The sequence below is a fragment of the Quercus lobata genome, chromosome 5 (genome assembly GCF_001633185.2).
Source record: "Quercus lobata isolate SW786 chromosome 5, ValleyOak3.0 Primary Assembly, whole genome shotgun sequence".
Lineage (NCBI taxonomy): Eukaryota > Viridiplantae > Streptophyta > Magnoliopsida > Fagales > Fagaceae > Quercus > Quercus lobata.
Genome location: NC_044908.1, coordinates 6,659,171 through 6,671,950, shown reverse-complemented (window position 1 = coordinate 6,671,950; position 12,780 = coordinate 6,659,171). Strand labels below are relative to the sequence as shown.

Genomic DNA, 12,780 nt, shown 5'->3' with positions numbered 1-12,780 from the left:
AGAATATTATTGTTGCATAATAAAAATGGACCCTTCTCCTAACATAATATAGTGCCTCTTGCTTTTTAGCAAAAAAAAAAAAAATATATATATATATATATATATATAGTGCCGCTTGCTAATTCGATTCATGATTAAACCCACTACTTATAGGAGATGATAGAGAGTGCTTTTACTGTATTCTTAGAAGATTATTCTATAATTTTCCATTGTGAAGGTCTATCCTAGAGACCATGAACAGACTTAAACTAACTGAGAAATGCTATATTCATAATATTTTTCACAATACTTTTACAACAAATTATAAATGATAAGTTGTTATGAATTGTTATTGGTGAGCACAAAAGTAATTTCATTAGTAGGACAAATTAGAACCAATAAAAACTTATCACTTATGATTTGTTGTGAAAGTGTTATGAAAATCTTGTAAACACTTCAGGAATGAATTATTTTAGAAGAATCATAATGAGGTTGCCAAAGCATTCAAGCAATTAGGCTTGTATAGGATTTCAATGCATTCTTAAAGCCATTGAGAAGAAGGGAATGAGAGTAGCTTGAAGCTTGTCAATAATGCGTTCTTAGAAATTAGAATTATGTTCAATCATGGGGAAGTTAACCTTGGGCCTTAGGCAAGTACACGTTGGCCCAAACTAAGGAATATCAAAGCATGCCTAGTCAATGCCATAATCACAGTGGTGAAAATGGGACACTCTTAACAAAAAAGTTTGATAGACTGTTTTGTAATACTCAAAGCAAAGGTGTATATTTCAAGATTTCACAATTATTGAGTGAATGATTTAGAAGTGATCTCAAATTAGAAAGCGTAAATCATGTTGTACTATAGAATTTTATTTATTTATTTATTTATTGGATTTCAGTTAACTTAACTAGTAATGTCTCTGATGATTGAATAAAATATTTGAGATTCAATCCCTACCAACACCAAAAACTGAGCTATCACGACAAAAAAATGCATATTATAGATGCGTTTTTTAGCACGTCTACAAAAAACACGGCTATAGCTAACCTATAGCCACGTTTATAAGTGTTTTTAGTTGCAGTTTTTTAGATAGGTCCTATAGTGACATTTAATAAACACGGCTATAGGTCCAGTAAAATAATTTTTTTCTTTTAAAGGAGGACCTATAGCCGCGTTTAAAAAATGTGGCTATAGCTTACCTATAGTTGCATTTTTAAAATGTGGCTATAGACAACTATAGGTCTAGCCGAATAATTTTTTTTTAAAGGAGGACCTATAGCCGCGTTTAAAAAACGTGGCTATAACTTACCTATAGCCACGTTAAAAATACATGGCTATAAGTCCAACCAAATAATTTTATTTTATTTTATTTTTAAAGAGGGCCTATAGCCACTAGGAAAAAATGCAACTATAGCTTACCTGTAGCTGCGTTCAAAAAACGTGGCTATAGGTAACACCAAAAAACAAAAAGAAAAATCTTTCTTATCTCATTCTTTTTCTTTTTTCTTTCTTTAATTTCTTTCTTTCTTCTTCAATTCATGTGTGGTTCTTCTTTCTTTCTTTCACTCTTTCTTTTTTTCCCCTTTTTCTTTCTTCCTTCTTCACTTTGGGAGCTAAAGCTATGTTTTAAAAATGCGACTATAGCCCACAATTTTTTTAGTATTATATCATCAAGAGTGGACGCCATAGGTTGCTACTATTTCTATTGAAGTGAACCTTACCATGATAAGTACTACTTGAGTAGCAGTTTGCTTGTAGAATATTATTGATGTGAAAAGTGTTTTCCTATTTTATCGGTGTTTTTGGCCATTTATCATACTAATAAATATTGAAGAATATAGTGCACCTCACACCCAATCACCGAACAATTCAATTAAGTGAAGCATGCCAAATTAAAAATCCTCATCTTCCATGCAACAAGCTAAACATGAATAGCCTAAACTAGCTTTAATACATGCCTAACATGAGAATCATTATATAAATATATAACAGAAAAACTAAGGTATAATACTTTAAATTTTGTACATTAAGTTCTTCAATTAGATTTTGAAATACATAATTGTGGTGGGAATTTTTTATTTTTTTATTTTTGGTGATTTTGGGCTGGACTTCCTCTTGCTGTACTGAGGCCTAAGTATTCTAGGTGAGAGAGTTGGGATCGATACAATTGCAACTTACCTTGGTCTGGCTTGTGCACAAATTATGCCCCGTTTACCAAAAACTTTGGTCACATGCCCATGGTAGGTGAGACTATTATAGAAGAGTTGTGGCAGACGCATACAATATGACAATAAAGGCAATACGCTTCCTATTAGGCAAAATAAATAATGACTCATTGAGTAAGATAGGAAAGGAGCATTATAAGAAACACGTTATTAGTGAAATTACAAAGGCAAGAAAGGAAATAATTTTGATAAATAGCGAAATCAAAAGAGAAAAGATTAGTCTGCCATATCCAACTATTCTATAAGGCTAATACCAAGGAGGGAACCACTTCCTCAACGTAGATAACCACACAGGAGAATCCTGCAATAGAAATTGTTCACTTTGTGGAGACGGACCTGAATGGCTTATGCCCAAATGAATTCTTTATCTTCAACAGAGGGTAGGCTTTTAGAGGGAGAGAAGGGATTAGCCTATTGGTGCATGTCTGTTATTCTACACTCTGTTTTTCCCCTTGATTCTTTCTTTCTTAGTGCTTACCCATGTAGTATATGGCGATGTAGTGATTCTCTCCTAATGGTTACTATTGCCCACCCCTCCCCCCCTTTACTGTGCATGGCAAAGGTCCTTTTTATACTGCCTGCTATGACTAGCTTTTACAATTTTAGCCTTTAACTGCCTTTGTCTGAGTCCAAGTGTCCTTGCCGACTACCACTGGTTTGTCAAATGTCCAGCCACCACCATTTACCTGTGCTAGCTGTGCCACTCCCCATCACCAAAAAAAGAAGATTATTTTGTTTGCTTGTTCACTGTGGCATTTTTATCCACCCTAGTGTGGGCATTCTCTCTCTACCCTTCATGGCATGCACCTAGTGATTCTAACTCTTCCTTGCTTCTTTTGGGTGGTAAGTCATCCCAGCAGGATATTACCCCTAAAAGAATTTGAGCCAGACCATACCCCTTTTTACCTCTGACCCATGACCCACCACTCCTGACTTGGCTGGGTACAGGTTGGTGGTGTCTGGGCTTTATGCGTGCTCTAGTTCTATGTACGTCCAAAGCTTGTTTGCTACTCATGTGTTTGCCATGGTCTGAAGGCCCATCTATGCATTTTACCTTAACCTCTTATGGCATGAACTGTTTTTTTTTATTTCTCATTCCTTATGGCTTGCTTCACTCAAGGGTTGGGCCTTGCTTGATTGTGGGCTTTTCTTCCTTCATCCTACTCTTTGCTTCTTCTGTAGTCTTGCTACCATTCCTGCCATGCCGCTCTGCTATTCCTACTGTGGTGTTATGCTCTTCTGTCAATGGGTCACTATGTCCGAGTATGGTCATTAGATTCACTTATGTTACTTTGGGCTTTCTTGACCCATTACATTGCTTATGGGCTCCAATGGCCCATTTCGTTCTCCTCGAGCATCCTTGGCCCATTTGCTTTCCTTGGGCATCCTCAACCCCTTTTCTAATTCTACATTCCCATGGGTTTTTACTAACTCTCTTGGGCTTCCTTGGCCCAATTACTATATCCTTCATCTTTGGGGCTCATGGGCTTTCCATCAACCCCTTACTTTCTTACTTCATAACTTTGGGCTTGCTATGGTCCATTCTCACTTTTCTACACCACATTATGCCCATGGGTTTACCATTTCTTTCTCTGGGCTCCTTTAGGCCCATTTGCTTTTCTCAAGGCCCATTTACTTATTTTATGGGCCTATGATTCATTTTTCTTGCCATTTGGGCTTAACGGTTTTTTCATCAATCCACTAACTCTTCTTTGCCTATATTGTTGGGTTTCTTCCTGCTACTAGGCTTCCAAAATGACCAACAACAATAACTACATTAAAAATAATTATCCTTGAAAATGAGAATATTGTTTGTGTTTTGCAAGCCAAAACAACCAGGAGTTTGAATTTAATTGGTAAGTCAAATGTATTGCAACCAGTACCATAACAAAGTACAATATATTTATTTATTTCAATTTCAATGGATTAGGTCAATTTTTGTTTATAGTAAGATATGGTGACGAAAATTTTCATCACCAATTTTTTATTTTTTTTTTATTTACATTTACTTGCCATTACATTAGCCTATTACATTCAGTCATTTCTAATGACATCCATTCAATTCCAACCACATCTATAAAAAAAAGAAAAAAAAGAAAAAGAAAAAGAAAAAAAGCATCCATTCAATTTGAAATGGAAATAAAGAACCGTTATATTTTTAAAACCATTAAACCAAGCTGTTCACAAAGTAATTACAGCCATTTATATATAAATTATATATTCCATACTTTACAAAAAATTATTTGAGTTCAAGTAGCAACAAAAACTATCTTTTTGCCACCAATCCTATATTTGCACAAGTATAAAGAAAAATACATCAATACCATATCTACTAGAAGAAGCAACTACTTGTACAACTAATCACAAGATTGCCTAAAGTTCAGTTAAATTTAGTACATTGATATTACTATCATGGATCTAGTTTAAAAATAAAGTTTGATACAAGTAACTGATTTAATTAATGAAACTTCGCATGAGATAAAATCCTAGAAAAATTAAGCTAATATGTCACCAATCCCGAATTCATTGAGAAAATTTATTGACAATATAAACAAATTGCACTTATCAAGTCACTTACACAAGTGTCAATGCACTGTGAGAGTATAATTAAGGAAAAGCTACATTATACATTAAAAATGCATGACAAAGATAATAGATTGCATACCACCACAATACAAGATATTAGTGAATGTTTCCCCATCTTTTGCACCTACCCAGTGCTGTGTTGGTTTTATTGATATTCTAAAAAACACAATGATAGTGTACTACTACCATGGCATAAACCAAAACTAAATCAATCAGGGCCTCATATACACCCAGATGATCAACTAAACCAGTTTTGTGAGATCACCACAAACTCATCCATGCTATTCAATGTAAGCAGAGATATTTAAGGCCAAATGGCAAAAGAATCCACAAGGTTACCAAGTTTAACATGATATAGAACTTTAAGGAATTACTCCATTTGGTTATTCAATAACTTGACCACTAAATAGAACAAAATATGTTGTAAATCCTCAACAATATATTCAAGTGACAGTTTGCATTAATAAAGAAGGTGGTACCTGACCGAGCCAACAAGTTTTGATCGCGAAATCCTAAATCTTGCACTAGCGAGAGCATCGACGCTTAGTGATGCTTCTACTATTTTAAATGTTTGGTCCTGTCAAGAGAAGAAAACTATAGCTTAATTCTACGCTAGAGGAAAATTATTTAGAAACTAAAAAAAAAAAAAAAAGGTGATCAAGATAATGACTGGCAACCTAGGTGCTTCATTACCAACCTGTAAGAAGAAAAGAAATCACAAACACAAGTAGTGGACTTGCATACTACTTTTTTTCTTTTTTCTTTTTTCAGCAAAAAAAAGTAGTATGCAAGTCCAGTGGCTATAGCCCATTATTCAAATCTTTTGAGGAATGTCACAATATAAAGGTAAAACATAACTTCTAATACGAGAACTTTTTACTACCACAATGAGTAAACTTATGAGATGCACAAATGAACAAGTATCAAAAAAATAAATTGGAGCTGTTTGCAAGGTTGAGACAAATGAGTAAGCTAAATCTTGAATTTATTAATGGAAAAGTAGACATAGTTAGTATAGGACATGATCTTAGATGCTTTAGACAGTCTCCAACGTGCCACTAACACCTCCTATTGTCCTCATTAGTGCCACATGACCACTTCCTCTTATGCAAGTTATGGTTTCCCATAAGGAATATAGTTTTTAGTTTAGCATCCAATAATAATCAAAACTACATTTTTTTTACAACTTCTAGGATCACTGTGACCAAATAAACATCTACAATGTTTGTTGCCCCTAAATCATTTCTCACCACCCTTTTTCCTTTGCAAATTTTGTAACAACAAAAAAAATGAATGCCAATTGTCTTTTTTTCTAAATTTGTTCTCTATTTAGAGAGTATAAAATGCTCTAACTAGTAATTAATTGGTAAATTATTAAACTTATGGCTTCTAGCTGTTAGGGAATATGAAACCTAAGCTAGGATCTATGGGATACGAATTGAAAAATAGTACATACAAAACACTAGATATATGTGGTTCTCCCAAAAAAAAGGATATGCCAACGAAATATTTGTATTCTATTACTTGGTAGTCTAGAGTCTAGAACTGTGTAAAATTATAATAATAATTCTAAAATGTCTTTTGTATTCTTATATATTAGAATTACCCTGATAATTGTACAGACCCCACCCTAACCTACATGTATGTTATCCTTTAATTTATGATAAAACGGAGAAAGAATACCTTCATTACACAAGTGGGAAAAACTGCATATGAATTATGCTACTTAGCAAGAAAAACAACATAATAAAGAACAACATTGTTGTTCATGTGAAATTTTTTCAAATGTATTTGGTTATATAAGTTGTCCATTATTTTGATTCCCTAATCCCTATATACACTGGTACCGTTACTACAAAAATATATAACAGAATCAATATTTTTCCAATGTGTTCTCTAAATTCCAGGAAATATATTTAAGGGATAATTACAGTAAACCCACCTGAGGTTTGGCCCGATAACACTTTACCTACCCGTGGTTTAAAACTTATCACTTTGCCCACCTGTACATCAATCTGTTACCCCCCCGTTACCCACCTCACCCTCAGACGTTAGAAAAACACCCTTTTATGCCAAATTAGAACATTACACGGATCAAACAACACGAACTCACTCTCTTTTCCCCACGAGCCCTACAAACGCGAAAAATCCATTCTGCATCTGAGGTTTTGATTTTTCTGAACGTGCTTTCGTGTGAGGGTGAGGTTCTGACTTTGAGTTGTCTTGAGTCGTTGAATATTCGAAGATAGATCATCACCAGGTACGACATTTCTGCTTTATGGTTCTGAGCTGGGGTTTCAAGTTTTGATGATAGCGTTGATTCACAGGGAGTTGATAATCGATGTCTTCTTCGAGTGGAAATTACTCAGGTTCATGTGGGCATTTGTGTACATATGAGACTTGTGTGCTGAGAACAAGTCTGACAGTGGATAATTTTGGGAGAAGGTTTCTAGGTTGTAGCCGATATAAGGTAAATATACTTTTTACTTAATCTAGCTGATTCACATGAGATTGGAATGTGATGTGTTCAATTCAATTTATGAACAGATTGGTCCCAAGTGCCCTTTCTTTAGATGGATTGATAATCCCACTTGTGTGCGTGGGAATGAAGCTGCCCATTTGGTGCAACAAAAGCTGGATTTACTGCGGAGTGAGCTGCAACTTGCATGTGAAAGGGAAAGAGAAGCTACCCAGGCAGCAGCAGAAGCTACCCAAATGGCAGAAATTGCTCAAGACAGGGCAGCAAAAGCCATTGAGAGGGAGAGAAAGTTTCGAGCTTCCTCTGTTCAAGCCAAGGAGATAGCAGTGAGAGCTTTAAAGCAAGAGAGAAAGTGCAGAATTGCACTAATTCTGTCATGGTTTTTTTTTGTTTTGGTTATGTTGTTTTCATGTTTTGGCTCAAGTGAAAATGTTGGAATGATGAGATTGAGTCTGCCTGATGGGTTGTAATATAAGCTGGTCCTCAATTGTATTGTAATAGAACTATGAAAGAATTTTGTGAGAATGAGAACTATGTAATATAAGCTTGAAGCCACTTAATAATATAAGCCTTTTTAAGATAAAGTGTTATTTATGTTAGATGCTGTTGGTATTTTTGTTTAAAGTGAATTGGCTACTTGTGAGTTGTGAGCTGTTGGTGTTGGTGTTTTGTTGGATGTTGTGAGCTGTGTTGGTTTGTGCATAAAGTGCATTGTGTGAAGACAATTGTGTTGAAAGTGAATTTAAAGTGCATTGTGTGAAGACAATTGTGTTAAAAGTGAATTTAAAGTGCATGACAATCTGTCAACTTGCAAGAAAAGACAACAAATTCAACACATACACCTGCCATTCAACACATACACCTGCTATTCAACACATACACCCTGCACACATAAACAAACTCATATAATAATAACGCATATGACAAACTGCAATAATTAGAACAATAATTCTGAACACTTGTCATTAAGTTGGGAAATTGTATACATATTTGAAGGTGGCATTGAATAGTCTTTCATCAATCACCAATAAATATAAGGCATTTGGTACAACAACCAAAACAGTTGCAGCTGCCCAATGTTTACAAAACTTACAAAAATACAAAAAGTGTTTGAACAGCTATATCAAAAAGTGAGTTGCCAGTTGCCATTGTCTGCCCTGCCTAACCCTAACACTACATAACCCTAATACATAGCAACAAAAGTGACTTGCCATTGTCTGCCCTGCCTAACCCTAACACTACATAACCCTAATACATAGCAACAAAAGTGTCTTGACTTAGTCTTCATGTACTGCCCCTGCCCCTGCCCCTGCCTCTCACAACACAGCTGGCCTTTCCACCTCTTGTTCTACATTTCTGAGGTCTAGCTGCATCACCCCTTCCTCTCAAAGCAGCTCCTCTGGTAGCAGGTGGTCTTGTAGGCTACAAAGTACAAGGATTCACATGTTAGCTACCAGCATCACAGTTTTATGAATAAAACATCAAAGCTAACACTACAGTACCTGTGATGATTGTGGTCTACTGTCCCATGTTTCTGCAGGAGTGTGTGGTGTTGGCTGGCTTGAAGAGAATCAAGGAGCTCCTCTAACTGTGTACCTAAAGTCTGAAGAGTACCATTGACTTGGGTTCTGTGACCATGGAGCTTGTGGCTGTGGAGCTAGAGCTTGTGGCTGTGACCCTGCTGCCTGGTTGGATAAGGCCATAGTGTAAGGCTGATGTGTTGGTGGGGGCTAAGCTGAGGATTGGGTCTGTGATGAAGATGGGGCCTGGGATCCTTGCCTCTGTGTAGAAGGTCTTCCACTTCCCTGCAACCAAATATGAGCATGTTTTTACAGTGTCAGTTATTGGAATTTTGCATTTGAATAAAAAAATTTTGTAAAAACATACAGATTTCCCTTTCTGCAATCTCTGCCTCCTCTCCCATGCTGTCTCACCAGTGACATTGGCCTTGCATTCCCTTGCATTGTGCCCTTCCTGTTGACACCTTCCACACCTCACTGGCCTGTTTCCTTTAGACACCTTATAAGGGTTGGGCTCATCAGCATCTCTCTTCCTCTTCATGGGTGGCCTGCCTGGTGGCTTATAGACAGTAGGTGCAACAGGCTTGGGTTGGCCACTTGACATCCACTCAGACTGGCCAGGCATGGGAGGTATGGGTGTCTTGTATGTCTCCACATAAGCATCCTTGTAGTAGCATGGATGGGTGTAGTCTTCTGGTTTCTCACGATTCACAAAAATGGCTGCAACTCCATGCTTGCAAGGGATTCCTGTCAAGTCCCATATTCTACAACTACATGTCCTATTTACCAAGTCCACCACATGCCTTTCCCTCCCATTGTCAACCTCATACACAAACCTCCCAGAAGGAACTGCACTGAAACTCTTACACTCTAATTTTAACTGCTCCAACTTCTTTTGTATGCTTGGACACAAATTGCCATCATACTTTTCTATGCCAGCCTTCTTTATATACAGCCTGCTCATAAGCCTAACTCTGATCCACTCCAGCATTGATAAGATGGGCTTGTCTCTAGCCTTCAGAATCATAGAGTTAAAACTCTCATTCAGATTGTTTACCATACAATCTGTCAAAGCTCTCAAAGAAAAGTGGGATCTGGTCCACTGTGCAGGCTCTATATCAGCCAGGTACTGCCAAGCTTCTTCATTCAAACTCTTAAGATGGTCCATCCATCTCTCAAATTCCCTGGCTGATGTTGTGCCAGCACACCTCCACAGTACACTCTTCAACTCCATGCCCTTGTGGTTAACCTTGAAGTTGTTGTATATGTGCTTCACACAATACCTGTGCTCCACAGTTGGGAATAGAGTCTCCATTGCAGGTAAAAGGCCCTGCAATCAAGTAAGCATTCAATGTTAGCAATATAAACTAGTAAAAAGGTAAGCATGTAATGAAGTCATGAACATGAGCTAGATGATAATACCTTCTGCCTGTCACTGATGAATACCAGATTGAGCTCATCTGGCCTGCCAATGTCATCAGCAAACTGCTCCAAGAACCAAGTCCAGCTATCCTTGTTCTCTTGCTCAACCACATCCATTGCCACTGGGAATATATTGTCATTTCCATCCTTGGCAGTGGCAGACAATAATTGCCCACCAAACCTACCCTTCAAGTGGCAGCCATCCAGCCCAACAAAGGGTCTACAACCACCTAGAAAGCCAACCTTCTGAGCATTGTACCTAATGTACATCCTTTTAAACTTGGGCTCTGCATTCTCATTTTCCATCGTTGTTTGTAGAATCACCCTACTTCCTACATCTGTCCTTAATATCATTTCTGCATAATCTCTAAGTAGGCTATACTGAGCCTCTTCATCCCCAGTAATCAGCCCCCTAGCTGCCTTCCTTGATCTATACACCTGACTAAGACTTAAATCAACTGAAATCTTCTGCATCACATGGTGCTTAATACCTGAGGCCTCCCAATTAGGATTCTTACCAAAATCCTCCAAATACCTCTTTGCCACATAGGCTGATGTAACTTGCCCATTTTTAAATGATAGGGGGCAGGTACACTCAGGATAAAGTGTCTTGATCTCAAATGTGCACTCTCCAGTCACCATTGAGGCATAACACCTCCATCCACAATTGTTCTTACAATGTATAGAAATTTTCTTCTTCTCATTCAACTTCCACTTAACATCAATGTGATTCTGAATCACATACTCCCTCAAAGCCTTCCTAAACACCTGGGAGTTTGGGAACTTCATCCCTTTTGCCAACCTAACATTTTCCAAATCAGTCCTCTCATTGAACTCCAAATTGCCAGGCCCCTGCTCATCATCAGAACTATCCACACTTGCCATATCATCCTCTAAAGCTGGTTCAGCCCACTCTTCATCTAAATCTATGTTTGGAGGAGGAACATTGCTTGGGCCAGGTGCATCTGTGTTTGGCTGAGGTGTATTAGTGTTTGGATGAGGTGTATCAGTGGTTGGAACAGTGTTAGGCTCATCTGGCACTGTGTGAGGTGGAGAAGACTCACCAAAAATGTCATCATCAAAGTCTTCTCCTTCCAGGCCTTCATTCAACCAATCAAACTCCTCCTCCACACCATCACCCCCTGTAGCAGCTCCTACCACCCTCTACACCAGCCCCTGCACCAGCCCTTGCACCCCCTATAGCAGCCCCTGCACCAGCTCCTACACCAACCCCTACACCATCAGGAACTTCAACTGCAAGTGGAGCATTACCACTCTCCACATACAGTATGATGGTGTCTCTTGGCCCTCCCTGACTAGGGTTCCACAAGGGTTCCAAATCTTGATCATCTTCTATGAGCCTTAAGTCTTGCTCCAAGTTGCCCCCAGGACCTAAATAATGAACCCTCCACGGTTCATCAATCCCCAATTCCTCACATATACCTTTTATTTCAAAATAACCAAGCAAATCAGCATCCCTATACACTATTTCAACTTTCCCACCAAAGTACTCTAAACTAGGGTTCCACACAAAAGCACCCCCATAATGTACCTCCAATTTCACTTCAACATCCATCTGTAATAACAAATTACAAGTTGACATGTATACAATCAACAATTAAAGAATTGTAAACAACAAAAGAGGCAAAAGAGTAAACAGTTGCATGTTTCAGTTTTGCTTTTGGGATGCAATGCACACAGAGGGACCACATTTTCTGCTTTTCTTTTGATTTTGATTCTGTTTTACTAAATAGCACATGCAAACACTAAAAATTTCAACCCAATAAAAACTTGGGTCCACTGTGAGACACAATGACCATGATAGACAAAGTGCCCACAGACAAAAATGCCCATAAACAAGCACAAATCCAAAGAACAGGTGGTCACAATTTTCATAAATATCAACAAACACAACCAATATTCTCATTCCATTACATGTAAAATTGACCATTCATTGATTACTCACAAAAAAATAAAACAACCGCAAGCCCAAAGTAAAAACCCAAAGAGTGACTGATTTCTTACCAGGATTTTAGTCACTCGAACAACCCGTTGCTCGTCTAGGTTTTACACTTGCAGCAGTATGTCAACCTCAGATGCAGAATGGATTTTTCGCGTTTATAGGGCTCGTGGGGAAAAGAGAGTGAGTTCGTGTTGTTTGATCCGTGTAATGTTCTAATTTGGCATAAAAGGGTGTTTTTCTAACGTCTGAGGGTGAGGTGGGTAACCGGGGGGGGGGGGGGGCGGTAACGGATTGATGTATAGGTGGGCAAAGTGATAAGTTTTAAACCACGGGTAGGTAAAGTGTTATCGGGCCAAACCTCAGGTGGGTTTACTATAATTATCCCTATATTTAAAGTCAGGTTACAAGCATATCAATTCTCATTAATATGAGTCCTAAAGAGACAAAAATAAAATAATAATAATAATAATATTCTTTTTCATATTACCAAAGCATGGCAAACATGTCCATCACGAGTCGATGGACATGTAACCATGACCATGGCTCCTTTAATGTGTCCAAGCTATTTCACCCTCATAACTTGAGATTGATTATAAAATTAGTTT

At 37.7% G+C, this 12,780-nt stretch overlaps 1 protein-coding gene across 1 annotated transcript; it reads right to left on the bottom strand.

Annotated features, from left to right (window-relative positions):
- Nucleotides 1–9,000: 9,000 nt before the first annotated feature.
- LOC115989863 lies at nucleotides 9,001–11,562 on the bottom strand. Its single transcript, XM_031113743.1, has 4 exons — nucleotides 11,485–11,562; nucleotides 10,213–11,376; nucleotides 9,158–10,120; nucleotides 9,001–9,075 (listed from the first exon to the last, which is right to left on the bottom strand). The coding sequence occupies exons 1-4, from the start codon at nucleotides 11,560–11,562 to the stop codon at nucleotides 9,001–9,003; spliced, it is 2,280 nt and encodes a 759-aa protein (XP_030969603.1).
- Between the last annotated feature and the right edge of the window lie 1,218 nt (nucleotides 11,563–12,780).

Coding starts and splice junctions, on each gene's coding strand:
- LOC115989863 (XM_031113743.1), bottom strand. CDS start 11,562: ATGATCAAGATTTGGAACCCTTGTGGAACCCTAGTCAGGGAGGGCCAA. Junction 11,377..11,484: donor CATACTGTATGTGGAGAGTG/GTAATGCTCCAC, acceptor GGGCTGGTGTAG/AGGGTGGTAGGAGCTGCTAC. Junction 9,076..9,157: donor GATTGCAGAAAGGGAAATCT/GTATGTTTTTAC, acceptor ATTTGGTTGCAG/GGAAGTGGAAGACCTTCTAC.